At 42.7% G+C, this 15554-nt stretch overlaps 1 protein-coding gene across 17 annotated transcripts in view; it reads right to left on the bottom strand.

Annotated features, from left to right (window-relative positions):
* Window positions 1–15554, bottom strand: part of EIF4G3 (eukaryotic translation initiation factor 4 gamma 3) — a 440859-nt gene that overhangs the window by 221368 nt on the left and 203937 nt on the right. For 7 of the 17 annotated variants that reach the window (XM_073316594.1, XM_073316587.1, XM_073316583.1 and 4 more), the window contains exons 5-6: window positions 2629–2724; window positions 1187–1300 (exon numbers count right to left, since the gene is read on the bottom strand). The exons of 3 other annotated variants lie outside the window; for them this stretch is intronic. In XM_073316594.1, the coding sequence (XP_073172695.1) occupies window positions 1187–1300; window positions 2629–2724 (210 nt within the window). The remainder of the gene's footprint in view (window positions 1–1186; window positions 1301–2628; window positions 2725–15554) is intronic. 7 more of the 17 variants (XM_073316591.1, XM_073316590.1, XM_073316589.1 and 4 more) reach the window with 1 other exon arrangement.

Genomic DNA, 15554 nt, shown 5'->3' on the forward strand with positions numbered 1-15554 from the left:
GTCTCACTCACAAACCCTTTTGCGCACTGCTGGCAACTTCTACATATGCTGATGTAGATTTTGCACACTGCATAAATATAACCACTTTTTATAGGTTATTACAATAGCCACTACATTCCCTTCTCCCAGATTATGTTTTTCAGCAGTTTCTCTACATTAGACAGATTGCTTTAAAATAAACTAGTGTTTAGGGTTGGGATTGACAACAGGAAATGGAAGTAAAGCAGTAATTATACTTGGGCTGACCAGTATTTAAAACTTTTTCCCCAACTGGAACTGAACTTTGAAATTTTTGGTATCAAATACAAATGACACTAGAAAAACTAAATGGGAAAATATTTGAAGCCACTTGAATTGCAAAGGCAGCTGTCCAGGGAAGAATAGAAAAGCCTAGACTGTGCAATTGCCAATGGCCCTTTAATGCAGAAATAGAATGGAGTAAGCTTTGGCTGCTCTAGAATGCAGTATTAGGGTCACTTCATCAGTGCAACAGCTTACCTATCCTCACCAGCTGGTCAGCTGTGTGATCGATTGGACTACACTAGAGAATCCCAGGATGGCAAAGGAATTATCACGCCATCTTTCTCATCCCCTCTTCGCCCTCCCATCACCACCAGAAAAGAAGATAAAACTAAAATAAATCAAACCCAGAACAAAACGCAAGAGTAGTTCAGGACCAGCTAGTCATGCATTTGTTTTGGGGATAGGGGTTGTAATGGAATGTTATATGTGCGTTTTTTTAGTAATGGAGTGGTAATGATCACTAGCAGAGCAGATGGCAAAAACTGCATACAGGATAGTTTAAAATAAAATAGTTCATGACCACAGAAAAATAGCTGACAACTGCAGACAAACTCTTCTTCATTATTTTCTCTAATTATGTGGCAAAATCCCTACAATTTTGTGAATTTTCAGCCCAATTTTCTGAAAGTGTCACCCCGATAAGTGTAAGCCCAAATTCTTCCTGTCTAAATCCTGAAAGATCAGACCCTCCCAAACCATTCTTTCACCATTTAACCTGGCAGAAACTGCCATGGTATCTCATGTTTTTCGTAAAGAAGCAATCAGTGCATTTCTGTAGATCAGTCAACAAAATCATGTGGTAAAAAAAACAACAACAAAAAATTAAACAGTGCCATTGGCACAATTGCCTGCAAGAAGGAGTACAGTTTGTTATATTGCTTACAATGCAGTATTTTATCCAGCCTCCTCCAGCCAGGGACCTGTAAACCGGATTCTGTTCCAAAACCTTCCTCCTCTTCCAGTTGTCTGTGCAATGTATTGGCACTGTTCTGCTGGGCTGTCAAAAAAACTGGTTTAGAGATGCAGCTCTTCAGTCAGGTTTTGCTCCAGTTCTAACCATGTAAATTTACTCTTGCTTTTCAACAATTAGAGATAAAGATGATGATCATACTTACAGAGAAAAGATTTACCATCATAGGTATCCCAGATTACTGATTAGAACTGGGTACTAAATGAAATGAGTTGGGGATCTCTTCCCAGTTACAAATGTGCAGCTGTCCATGTCATAAAAACACCATCAAACCTGGAATTAATAGGCTCTCTCAGCACAGAGATCAAGGACTCAATAGGCCACAGAGACTAACCCTTCTCTGAATTCCCTAGAGGTGAAAGTTCCAAAGTGGGTTAAGGCACATTGGTGGGGCTGGGGGTGGTAAGTGGGGGAGCTTGCCCTGTATTATACCTGATAAACAGAAGACTGCTGTCTTGAAGACTTTCAGTTGCCACCCTTCAGCAGCATTCCACTCTAAAAAAAAGAAGAGTGCTGGAGATGGTGCAGCAACTTTAGTGGTAACCGAAAATGTTATGACACAGGAGAGGTGGTGCTTGAAGGGACAGAGGTACTGCTGCTCCCTGGGCTAGCTGAGGCTTCAGGTACAGCGGAGGTGATCTACTCTGCCTCCAAAAGTAGGGATAAGCATTGATGCTGCAGGAGGACCGCCTAGCATCAGATGGAATTGCACTACAAGCGCAGATTTCCAACATGAGGCTGGTTTCAGGGAGTCAGAGGCCTAAAACAGGAGAACAGTATTAAAATATGCATAAAAGGAGGATGTTAGCGTCCAAAGTTTGATGAAAAGGCCTTACCACAAAAAGATTCTGAGATTCAGAAACTATATAAAGTTGCATGTACACAGTGATATATTGAAGAGTTTGAACTGATCCAGTGGCAATGATTCTGAAGTCATGTTCCCTGAGCCACTGCAGACAGAGTGCTACTTTGGAGATTTAATTTAATTTACTGATCTTTGTTCTAACACTTAATCAAATGTTTCTACAAAGAAAAAAAATGAAGCAAAGAGAAAGACACTGATAATGAATCTAAAGTTCTAAAATGAGGTGAACCTGAGTGATAATACACTAAAAATAAATCATGCCATTGGGAAGTAGATGAGAATCCCTCCATCACTTTTCTTTCACATAAGCTACCTTGAAAAAAGCTACTCCTAACATGAAAGCGTTTAAAAATGCAATAAAGATTTGCTATTTGGAAATTGCTTTCAGAAGTCAATAAAGCACTTTCCAGAGAAATGCTACCGTACACATAGAAAGACACACAAATGAGAGAGAAAGAACAGAAACTAGAGCAAACAAGTGCTCCCTTACCGGAGAGCGGGTCTGAGGCTGTGTGTTCATTGTTTGAGGAGTTTGGGGGTACACCAATGTGGCTGGAGCTGCATTCTGCCCTGAGGGGTAAGGGGCCTGGCAGAGAACAGAGAAAAAATGTTAATATACCAAATAATTTATTCAGAGAGAAGTAAATTAAAGGCACCAAAACACACCGTCAGATGAACTGGTGATTACTGTTGAGATAAGGTACTTCAAATAGACAGATTTCTCTTCTGTTGAGATGAAATGTCTACCAATTTATTTATATGGTGCACACAACACTACATTCGTTTTCTTTAAAAACCTCAGCAGAGGAGATCATGATTAGGGCTAAGATTGTGTCATGGATATTTTTAGTAAAAGTCAGAGATAGCTCATAGGTTTCAGTGAATTTTTCTTTATTGCCCATGACCTGTCCATGACTTTTACTAAAAATATCCATGATAAAATGCGAAGGGGCTGGGCAGCTGAGGGGTGGTTGGGAGCTCCAGGGCCCCCACCACCTGTGGGGGCTCAGAGCTCCAGGGTCTCTCTGCCCCTCATGGTGGTGGGAAGCTGCAGAGTCCCCCAGCTCCCTCCCCACGGCAGAGAGCTCCAGGGATCCCCTCTGCCACCGCTGCAGTGGAGAACTGCGGGGGTCCCCCTGCCCTCCCCCACACACTCCCCGTGGCGGCTGGGGCTGTGGGGATCCCTCTGCCTCACCTCAGCAGGAAGAAAGCTGTGGGGATCCCCCTGCCACAGCTGGGGAGCTGCAGGGATCTCCCTGCCACTGCTGTGGCTGGGGAGCTGCGGAGGTCTCCCTACCCAGCCGTTGCAGCCGGGGAGCTGAAGTCACAGAGGTCTTTGGAAGTCACGGATTCTGTGACTTTCACAATCTCCGTAACAAAACTGTAGCCTTAATCATGATGAATAGTGCTTATCAATTAAAAAGCTCTGCATTGTTTGAATCCTCTGGTCCACGTGCTGATTTTAATAGCATTCTCTATAAATTTCTGAGAAAACTTAGAATAACGAGGTGCTGCTGACAAATGCTCCAAAATGAGACAGATGACAAAAAAGTAAGTAGCATGCAACTAGTATAAGTTTCTGTCCTTATAAAGTGTTCAGAGCAAAATGGCCTAAAACTGTCATAGGCATATGGGGGCAGATCCTCTGCTGATATAAAGTTACACTAGCAGAGAATCTGCCCAATGGTACTTATTCCAAAAGTAACAGTAACTTGGAGTAGTACAGTTTTGACAATTGTAGGTTTTTTACACTAGAAATTTCAGAACATTCTATTTAAAAACCTTAACTAAAAACTTTACATTATCTTATCATTACTCTCCATGCCTCATTCCTTAATAGATGTATTTGCCTAAATAATTTTAAGCCATTTAATGATGACACTGCCCAACTGCAGCACTGCCTTTCTATTATCAAAGCAGTTTTTCTTTTTTCTCAGTTTTAAATTCCTTAAACTGTGGTGCAAATCTGTTAATTAAAAAACAAAAACCTGTGTTCATTATAATGCTGATGAAATCACTGAATTAACAGCACATATGACCTAAGTCCTCTTGAATCACAGAAACTCTTAGAGAAGTTTCAGAGTAGCAGACGTGTTAGTCTGTATTCGCAAAAAGAAAAGGAGTACTTGTGGCACCTTAGAGACTAACCAATTTATTTGAGCATAAGCTTTCATGAGCTACAGATCACTTCATCGGATGTGTCAATGGAATGCATACTTCTTTCTTAAGAACTACTTGTCTTCCTTCCTGACTATTCTTGAATTCTCATGTTTGAGCAAAAAATATAGTTGTTAGTCTATGGTGCTATCATTTTAGATGCAGTTGTGATAAAAAAAAAAACAGCTGAAATAGGCAGATCTTCCTTTTTCAAATTCACCTTTAAAGTAGTACTGACTGTCAGTGAATAGAATGAGTAATACTAAATGAACAGTACGGTAATAATAATTAAATAACTGCACTGACTTATTTTGTTTAGGAGAATTCATCCTCAACATACAGGATTCTGAAGACTATACACCTTCAAGAGCATCATCATTTTCTATAGTTTCAGAGTTATCTGTCAATGATAGTGTTTTAGTCACATCATGTATTTACAGAGCCACAGCATATCGCCTGTAGCAGAAAGAAAAAAAACTCCACCATGCAGAAACAACCATAGATAAGTTTGTGATAAGAACCAGAAGATTACAAAAAGAGGTAACTGATGAAAAAATTGCCCCATTTGTTTATGCAACAAACTCTCCTTTCCGTATGACTGAGAACCCACACTTCATTAACATGGTTCAGTCATTAAGACCAGGATACAGTCAACCCAACAGAGCAGATGTTGCAGGCAAATTGCTGGATAAAGTGTATGAAAGAGAAATTGAGCCGTATGCAAAAAAGTCTAGAGGGCAAAACTGTTAACCTGAGTCTTGATGGGTGGAGCAATGTCCACAATGATCCTGCTGCATGTGCTTCTGTGACAATAGAAGAAGGGAATGTCTTCCTTACAGAAACAATTTATAGATCAGGAAATGCACACACAGCAGAATACTTACAAGAAGCAGCAGTAAAAGCTATAACAAACTGTGAAAAAAAATTTGAATGTCTAGTACGCAGCTTGGTCACAGACAATTCTGCAAATGTATCCAAGATGAGAAGAAATTATTTAGAAGAGAGTGAAGAGAGTCCCAAGCTAACAACATACGATTGCAGTGTTTATTTGATGCACCTCTCAGCCGAAGACTTCAGTGTTCCAGAAATAAAGGCTAATGTTGAAACTGCAAAATACTTCCGTAACAACCACTTTGCAGCAAAAAAAGTGGGATGAACCAAGCTAACTCTCCCACAAGATGTGTGATAGAACTCAGTAGTGGACTGTTTTGAGCACAATATGAAGAACTGGCCTAATCTGATGACAGTTTGTGAACAAAATAGTGAAAAAATAGAATGGCACTGTCACAGCCAAAGTTCTCAACATTGGGCTTAAGAGAAATGTTGAACACATGCTGAGTATCCTGAAGCTGGTTTCTGTAGCCTTGAACAAAATGCAGGGAAATAGCTGTTTTATTGCTGATGCTGTTGAAATTTGGAAAGAACTGAGCGAGATCTTAAAAAGATAAATATGCAATGACAGTTAAATTACCAGCATTAGAAAAATGAATGGGACAAGCACTATCTCCAGTTCATTTTCTTGCAAATATTCTCAATACTCGGTGCCAGGGTGAAACCTTAACTGCTGCAGAAGAGGAGTTGGCTATGACATGGACATCCAGCAACCATCCCTCCATAATGCCAACTATAAGAAACTTCAGAGCTAAGGGTGAACCATTCAAGAAATAGATGTTTGCTGATGATGTTTTAAAGAAAGTCACACCAGTGAACTGGTGGAAGTCACTTAAGCACTTGGATTTAGAGACTGTTGAAGTGATAATCTCACTTTTAACAGCAGTAGCTTCTTCTGCCAGTACAGAAAGAATATTTTCTTCCTTTGGACTAATTCATTCCAAATTGAGAAATCATTTGGGACATGAAAAAGCAGGAAAGCTTGTTTTTCTTTTCCAGATTATTAACAAATTGGAAAATGAAGGTGAAGATGACTGAGTTAGCTGCAGAAGCCAATAGTTTAAGTTTCTCATGTTGACCTGGCGGACATAGTCAATTTAATTTTTTTTTTTAATATTTCATTTAAAAACAAAAGGATTACTTGTGGCACCTTAGAGACTAACAGATTTATTTGAGCATAAGCTTTCATGAGCTACAGCTCACTTCACCAGATGCATTCAGTGGAAAATACAGTGGGGAGATTTATATACACAGAGAACATGAAACAATGGGTGTTACCATACACACTGTTAGGAGAATGATCACTTAAGCTGAGCTCACACCAGCAGGAAGGCCGGGGAGGGTGGGGGGGACCTTTTTGCAGTGATAATCAAGGTGGGCCATTTCCAGCAGTTGACAAGAACGTTTGAGGAACAGTGGGGGGGGGGTGTGAATAAATATGGGGAAATAGTTTTACTCTGTGTAATGATCCATCCACTCCCAGTCTCTATTCAAGCCTAAGTTAATTGTATCCAGTTTGCAAATTAATTCCAATTCAGCAGTCTCTCATTGGAGTCTGTTTTTGAAGTTTTTTTTGTTGAAGAATTGTCACTTTTATTTGCTTCAGGTTGGGGGGCTGTCTGTAAGCAAGGACTGGCCTGTCTCCCAAGATCTGTGAGAGTGATGGGTCATCCTTCAGGATAGGTTTTAATCCATGATTAAATCGAGTCTTCCTGACTAGTGATTTAAATCAATTTAAATCAAATCCACCCTGTTTGATCACAATTAATTTTTTTAATCACGATTAACTTTTTTGAGTTAATCGCGTGAGTTAACTGCGATTAAATTGACAGCCCTATTGGAAAGCCTTCCCCCAACATGCCACTGTTCTCATCTCATCCAAATCCCTCTGCAGAAACAACTTCTGTTTTCTCACATATGAGACATGAAGAAATGGAAAGTCAGTATAAACAAAACAAAACCACGCAGGTGTGTCTGTGCCTTTCTGCATAATCATGGGATCTTACTGTCACCCTTGTCTTTAATCTCCCCTACCTCACTTGTGTCACTCAAATTTAGACTCTATGCTCTCTGAGGCAAGGAACACGTCTTACTTTGACACAGTGCCTAATACATCTCTGCGTACCAAGAAATCCATAACAATAATATGACTACAGAATCATTACCTTTCTGTAGCGTCTTTCAGGAGAAGAAGCTGGGACTATGACAGAGAAAGGCCTAACTAGAGGGGACACTGCAAGTTAAACATGAAACTTTATGTTTCTCAGTTGCTCCTTTCCTATGCTGAATGTAGGAAACATGCCGGGTATAATTTTATGCTAACTTTACACCTCCCAAATTCTGGCCTGACCTAGGGCGTCACCATTTCTTTTTTCACCCCAGTGTAAAATTCCTCCTTAATGTTCCTGCTGGTAAAAAATTAACTAAAAATATGCAAAAATATTTTACATAAAGATTCTGACTCATAAGGCAATGGGGGTGTCTTGAGAGTAAATGAAAGTATTCCTATCTCAAACATAGCTAGAGATACCTGCCTCTACAACACTTCCAGATTGTGCTGTCCCAGGGATCAAGCTTCAGACATGAACTCTGATCTCCCAGTGGGTGGCAGCCTGAGTGACATTCTAAGACAAATAACTTGTAAATGCAATGCTCCTATTACACAATTAAACAAACAGGATCATCTATCATCAACAACTGGTTTTCATGTTACTCTAGAGTCACCAAGATACATTAAAATTTCACCTTTCAGAAAACAGGTGATGATTCAGAAGGGAATGCATCTGAGTTTATCATTGGGTCTTCCCAGCAATTTAGAAACTCAAGAGCTGCATTCAGCAGTACTAGGATGCTGACAGGGCCCCAAAAGCAAATAAGACCTACAGCGGACCCTCACTAGAGCGCGCATCGCTATAGCGTGGATTCGCATATAGCGCGGTCGCAGCAATGGATCCCAAATTTAAATATTTAAATTGGGATCCATGGTAACATGGTCCCCGCATTAATGTGGTACCGCACATGTATCCCGAACCCCGCATGGATCCCGAACCCCTCGTACTAGCAAGGGTCCGGTGTATTTCCATATTCAGGGTACAGGAAGTCTTATAAGCCTGTGTGCAGAGTAAGGAACATTTAACACTGTATATTGGCTTTGATAAAAGTTGTATTCTAATTAGATAAAGAGACTTCTAAACCCAAATTATCTTCCTAAATTCCCACATTGGGACTATGATGCCTCTCCGCAACTGATCATCATGACAGCCCACAAAATATACACTTTAAACATTTTTATAAAATAATAATTGTATGATCATTTTGAAATGTATATCGCCTTTCTGATACATACACCTCCTTTTCCTTGGGACCACAGCTACTTATGCTGATTGTGATGGGTTCCCCCCAGGGTGCCACCGGGAACTGGAGTACCACTGACCCACCAGCCTGACCCACCAGCCTGGGCCTGCCTGACCCACCAGCCTGGGCCCCCTTTACACTGCACTGCTGTGACAGGGCTCAAGCCACATCCAGCACACATACAGGTATGGACACACCCAGCTGCAGCTACACACAGATGCTGAGATCAGCTCTACATGGGAAGGCTCAGCTAAGGCACCTCCCAGTTCCTAAAGTGTGCAACCCCTCTCTGGAGAGTAAACTCAGAATTATACTGTCTTGCACTGCACAGAGAATCGTACAGTGTAAGCTCATGGAATTCATGCCCCCCACCACACACACACAATGCGGAGAGGAATATACACAGCTTTCTGCCCTAAGTTATGCTTTCCACACACTGGTTTTAGACAAAACAAAACAAGTTGATTAACTACAAAAGATAGATTTTAAGTGATTATAAGGGATAGCAAACAGATCAAAGCAGATTACCTAGCAAACAAACAAAATCACGATCTACGCTTAATATACTAAAGAGATGGGATATGAGTAGGAAATTCTCACCCTCATTGTTGATTTAGGAAGTTTGCAGAGATTCTTGAGGGCAAGCTGCACTTGCCTGCTGCTTAAAAGCCCAGGCATTCCTTTGACAGGCTAGCCTGCATTCAGCCCTTCTCCCCCGGTTCAGTCCTTGTTCCTCAGGTCTTTCCAGCAATCTTCTTGGGCGGGGAGTCAATGAAGAACCATGATGATGTCGCTCCCCTGCCTTAAATAGCTTTTCCATATGGCGGGAACCCTTTGTCTCCCCTCTTGGTTCCCATGCCCAGTCAGTGGAAAAACACTGATATTCCAAGATGGAGTCCAGTACCAGGTGACTTGGTCACATGCCCCTGTAGGGACACAGCAGCCATGACTCAGAGGTTGTTTGTAGCATCCTCAGGAAGGCTCCCCAGTGGAAGATTAGCATCTTCAGACCTATTGTTCTCCCTAATGGCCCTTCCCATCCAACCATCTAGACTGATTGCATTCTGCCTAGGGGCGTTGCCCAGGTGTAAACACATTGCTAACAGATGCATAGACAATATTCCTAACTTCAGATACCAATACGATACATGCATACAAATAGGATAATCATATTCAGTGAATCATAACCTTTTCAATGATATCGTACATGACCTATCTTGCATAAAATACATCATTGTTATGCCATTATCATAATAATATTGCTATGAAGAACTTGGGGTGTAATGCCACACTGATATCCCATATAAAAGTGGGGAATGTCTTTGGCAGATCTTGTAGGCTACTCTTCCCCTTTTCTCACGCCCCCCCTCCCCTCAATCCACTATTTTCCTCTTTGGCATCCTTGATAACGTCTCTCCTTACGTCACGTACCTTTTAGAGAAACACCCTAATTCCCAAAGCATTGGCTGCATCCTGGCTTGTGACAGCAACACTAATAACTTTCTGCTGCTGCCAAGGTCCCACACTGCTGCAAGGTCCCACACTGCAATTGATTCATCTCTGCAAAGGCAGCAATGGAGATAATAGACTTGGCTTGTTTAATCTCTTTGGGTTATTTGCAGCAGAGCAGCACCATTATGTAATTTTAAAAAGTGGCAGTTTAACTTCACAGAGACAACTGAAGAGCTACTTCAATATCAAAGGCCAGTAGAAACATCATATAATGGAGTTTCAGTCCCTGACTGAGGTACCAATTTCAGATTCTCTGCTATTTTTCTAAAAGAGACGGGTGGGGAAAAGACTAGGACCTGGCAGTTGATCAGCAGGGGCAGGGAGAGGGAGATCCAGGCTGCAAGCCAAACACATATTTTATAAATCACATATCCACTGATCCCCACAACATCAGCAGCATAGAGGCTCAGGTACCTAGAAAAACAAAGATTGGAAGTGGAAACTAAGATAGGCCAAAACAAGAGCCATTTGTTCAAGCCCCCTCAAGCTTTGAGGAGTCACATGCAATCAAACCACTCCTGCTTTTGCAAAACAAAGAATAAAACAGAAATGACAAAATTATACCAATTTCCCCATCTCCTCCAAATAGCCCCAATTTTGCCAAACTCTACCAGGTGTATTTAATTGTTTTTAATTTAAAAGGCTAGATTTCTATTGTGATACAGCATGGCCAGAGGGCAGCAGGAGGGTGACAGAGGGGAGATATATAAGCCCCAGGATGATGAGAGCCTTAGTCCCGGTAGAGGGCAGAAAGGTTGCTATAGATTAATTAGAGCACCTGAAGCCAATTAGAGCACCTGAAGCCAGTCACCTGATAAAAAACCCCTGCTTTAATCAGACAGTTGGAGGAGTTGAAGCAGAGTGGTCTGGTGTTGGAGCAGAGAGCAGTTTAGAGGAGTTGAAGCAGAGAGCAGTTTGAAGGAGAGCAGTTTGGAGGGAAGCAGAGGAGAGTTTGGACAAGTGCTGTGGCAGGCCAGAAGACCAAGACCTTAGGTAAAGGGAAAGCCGGCTTGTGCAGAGCAGAGGGACTTCACAGACACAAGGGGTTGGGAGAAACCCAAGCAGAGAGGGGGCAGGAAGCCCCACAGGCTGAAGAGCCAGAGAGGGAAGTAGTCCAGGGGAAGGAATCGCTAGTTCAAGCGGTTTGCTGCTATCCCTAGGGCCCCTGGGCTGGGACCCGGAGTAGAAGACGGGCCCGGGTCCCTCCCTCTCCACTCCCCTCCTCTAGGATACTAGTGGGACAGTTAATACCCCAGATCAGGGGTGAGAAACGGCACCCTGAACCCACCCACAAGAAGAGAAAGCATTGGACCCATCATAGTAGTGCCGGCAATTTTCCAAACTATCTATTCTACCTGATTAAGAATTTCTAATATGCCCCATCAACGTGGTACCCAGGTAACAATATTCAATGGAAACACAGAGTACCAGTATAATAATTAATGAAAATACACTGGCCCTCTACAACCAAGGGGAAATAAAGCAATAACAATAGATCTTGCAGGCCCTTCTATTCCACCATTAGGAAGGTGGAGTTCCTTTCTGATGCTCTAGAGTGCCCCAAAATTGTGCAGCATTCATCTTATTTCTTTCATCTGCCCTTGAAGTTGCCGTTCTAGAAAACTAGATGGCCAACGTCCTCTAAGCAATGCATCTGCTGGCCAGTCTTTGGGCACCTTCTTTCAGAAACAGCTGATTTAATGTTGTCTCATGCCTTGCTGTGTGCATCATTTGGACAGTCAATCCTTTGTTCTATTTAAAAAGGCTTTCCTTGTGTCATCACCCTGACAGCAGGAAGTTTAGGTTGAATGCCAATGACTCCTACATCTTTTCATACCGAAAGCAGAATCACTTTAATCCATACTGATGACTGGGAGACCTAATGTGAATTAATAAATTTTGTTATTTAGGTTAGGACAGGGTGTCATAAAATGTTCTTTTTCTTCTATGTGGCACCTATGATTTAGTTTGAAATAGTTATGATAATACTTCACAGTAAACCAGTAAATGTACTACATACATCTTGTAGAAATAAGTCTTAGTAATGCGAGACCTCAGTGTGGTGGAAGCCTGATGTTTTCTGTCCACGTATCAATGAGTTTCTACTATATACTTAATAGCTGGTTCCAAAATTCCTGAATCTGAAGGTACTCCCACCTACCATGCAGGTGGGTTTGCTGATTCCCCCACAGCATTTCCAACCCTTTGGCAGGGTTTCTTCTGTAGAATCAGATAGCTGAACATACATACATTAGTAGCCACATAAGTAAATTCTCTGGGACACAACCTCACACATACACACACTTGGGAAAAAATCCATAGGAAGGTAAAGACTTCTTTGAAAATATTACAACTGTCTCCTTGTTTCTCCCCAAAGAGGGAAGTGATCTGATGATCTAAAGAGAAGGTGATAGGGATGGCCTTCAAATGCAACATATCCTAAGGAGAATAAGCAATAGAAAATCCAGCAGACATAAGGCTGTCCCTCTGTGAAGGGCCTGCCTCCATTATACTACCATGGCTTCCAAGGGACCCATTGCTACCCTTCGCGACCCACCAGAGGGTAGTAGGCACAAAAAAGTTACTTTGGCAGTTAAACTCTTACTTAAACTGAGTAACCTCTCACTCAGAAATCAGCTGGTTAACTACCTGCCCCTCCTATCTCTTGTCCTATACCACACAGCTCCCAAAGCAGAGGAGGTCTGACCCTAGGGAATTAGAGAGTTTGGGTCTTCCAAGAGTCTGAAGGCTGAGGGAAGCATACAACAGAGCTATTATTCTTCCCCTTTTGCTTGTCTGAGGGCTTTTCTGTCATATTTTGCTCCCCCTCCATAGAGCTTTAGTGGTAGTTAGTCTACATCCAGATACTGGACGAACATTTCACCCTTAATTCTCTGTGTAACTTCTAGTTTCATATTTCAAAGAATCTTTGAGAGTGATCCTCACCTGTTCTCTCCATGACTAGATCCCAACGTATTTTAGACATTAGTTTGTCAGGGACTGATTGCTATATGAATGTATGTTCTGTTGAAAATAAAGCCCTGGGAATTAATCCCTGGAGTCCAGCCTGGAATAAAATGAAAAGAGGAGGCAACTTACCTGTAACTGGAGGATCTTCAAGATGTGTGATCCCTATCTGTATTCCATTGAGGAGTTTATGCATGCGCACCATGCGGCTGGAGCCAGAGAATTTGAAAGTAGTGTCTGTTGGTCTGTGCATGGGCCCTGGATTGCTTAATGGTTTTGTCTGATACGATAAAGTGCAGGATGGACTGACTGCATCTCCAGTTCCTTCTCCACCGCAAATCGAATAGATCGCAGAAGAGGGGAAGGAAGGTGGGAAGTGGAATACAGACAGGGACCTCACATCTAGAAGAACCTCCAGTTAAAGGTAAGTAACCTCTTCTTTGAGTGATGGTCCCTACTGTATTCCACGGAGGGTGACTAACAAGCGGTACTTAAGTTGGAGAAGGGTGCGAGGATGAAGATGGAAGGTTGAGAGGAGAACAGCCACACCGAAGGAGGCATCTGCTGCCGAATCCTGCACCAAGGCATAATGCATAGCAAAGTGTGTACCAAACTCCACGTGCCCACTCTACATATATCCCAGAACAGCACATTGTGGAAGGAGGCCATGTTAGAAGTCTGGGCTCTCATGGAATGAGTCCACACCCCAGCGGGTGGCAGCGGTCCAGATAATTGGTGGCAGAGTATAATGCACCCCAAAATGCACTTGGAGATTCTCTGTGTGGAGACTGCTTGACTTTTAACTCTTTCAGTTACTGCAACAAGCAGTCTGGGGCATTTCCTGATTGGTCTTTTCCTCTGCAGGTAGAAGGCCAAGACCTGACGTGTCTTAAAGGAGTAGAGTTGTCGTTCCTCTTCCGAGGCGTATGAGTTTGGGAAGAAAAGAGGTAAGTGAATGGATTAATTAATGTGAAACTGGGAGATGACCTTTGACAGAAATTTGGGATGCAGGAGCAGGGAAACTTTATCTCTATGGAAAGTTGTGAAAGGAGGGTCCGCCATCATGACCCCAAGTTCACCTACCCTTTTTGCCGAAGTGATAGCAACAAGGAAGGTGACTTTCATGGAAAGGAGGAACATAGAGCACAATGCCAGCAGTTGGAAGGGCAGTTTCACAAATATGGATAGAACTAGGCTGAGGTCCCACTGGGGAGCAATGCATTGTACAGGTGGGAAGGGTCTAGAGGCCTTTCCAAAACCTAGACGTCGACAGGTGTGTAAAGACAGAGTGCCCTTCCACGGGGGGAAGGAAGGTGCTAATTGCTGCTAGGTGGACCTTAAGAGAGTTGAATGCAAGACCCAATGCCTTCAAAGACAGGAGATAAGAGCCATTGGCCATTATCTTTGAAAACTCGTGGCGATCGGGGGAAGTCCTGGACGACTGGAAAAAGGCTAATGTAGTGCCAATCTTTAAAAAAGGGAAGGAGGAGGATCTACAGACCAGTCAGCCTCACCTCAGTCCCTGGAAAAATCACGGAGCAGGTCCACAAGGAATCAATTCTGAAGCACTTAGAGGAGAGGAAAGTGATCAGGAACAGTCAGCATGGATTCACCAAAGGCAAGTCATGCCTGACTAATCTAATTGCCTTCTATGATGAGATAACTGGCTCTGTGGATGAGGGGAAAGCAGTGGATGTGTTGTTCCTTGACTTTAGCAAAGCTTTTGACACGGTCTCCCACAGTATTCTTGTCAGCAAGTTAAAGAAGTATGGGCTGGATGAATTGACTATAAGGTGGATAGAAAGTTGGCTAGATTGACAGGCTCAACGGGTAGTGATCAATGGCTCCATGTCTAGTCAGCAGCCAGTATCAATTAGAGTGCCCCAAGGGTCGGTCCTGGGGCCGGTTTTCTTCAATATCTTCATAAATGATCTGGAGGATGGTGTGGATTGCACCCTCAGCAAGTTTGCAGATAACACTAAACTGGGAGGAGAGGTAGATACGCTAGAGGGTAGGGACAGGATACAGAGGGACCTAGATAAATTAGAGGAATGGGCCAAAAGAAATCTGATGAGGTTCAGTAAGGACAAGTGCAGGGTCCTGCACTTAGGATGGAAGAATCCCATGCACCGCTACAGACTAGGGACCGAATGGCTAGGCAGCAGTTTTGCAGAAAATGGCCTAGGGGTTACAGTGGACAAAAAGCTGGATATGAGTCAACAGTGTGCCATTGTTGCCAAGAAGGCCAATGGCATTTTGGGATGTATAAGTAGGGGCATAGCGAGCAGATCGAGGGACGTGATTGTTCCCCTCTATTCGACATTGGTGAGGCCTCATCTGCAGTACTGTGTCCAGTTTTGGGCCCCACACTATAAAAAGGATGTGGAAAAACGGGAAAACGTCCAGCAGAGGGCAACAAAAAGGATTAGGGGACTGGAACACATGACTTATGAGGAGAGGCTGAGGGAACTGGGATTGTTTAGTCTGCGGAAGAGAAGAATGAGGGGGGATTTGATAGCTGCTTTCAACTACCTG

This window comes from Lepidochelys kempii, chromosome 18 (assembly GCF_965140265.1).
Source record: "Lepidochelys kempii isolate rLepKem1 chromosome 18, rLepKem1.hap2, whole genome shotgun sequence".
NCBI lineage: Eukaryota > Metazoa > Chordata > Testudines > Cheloniidae > Lepidochelys > Lepidochelys kempii.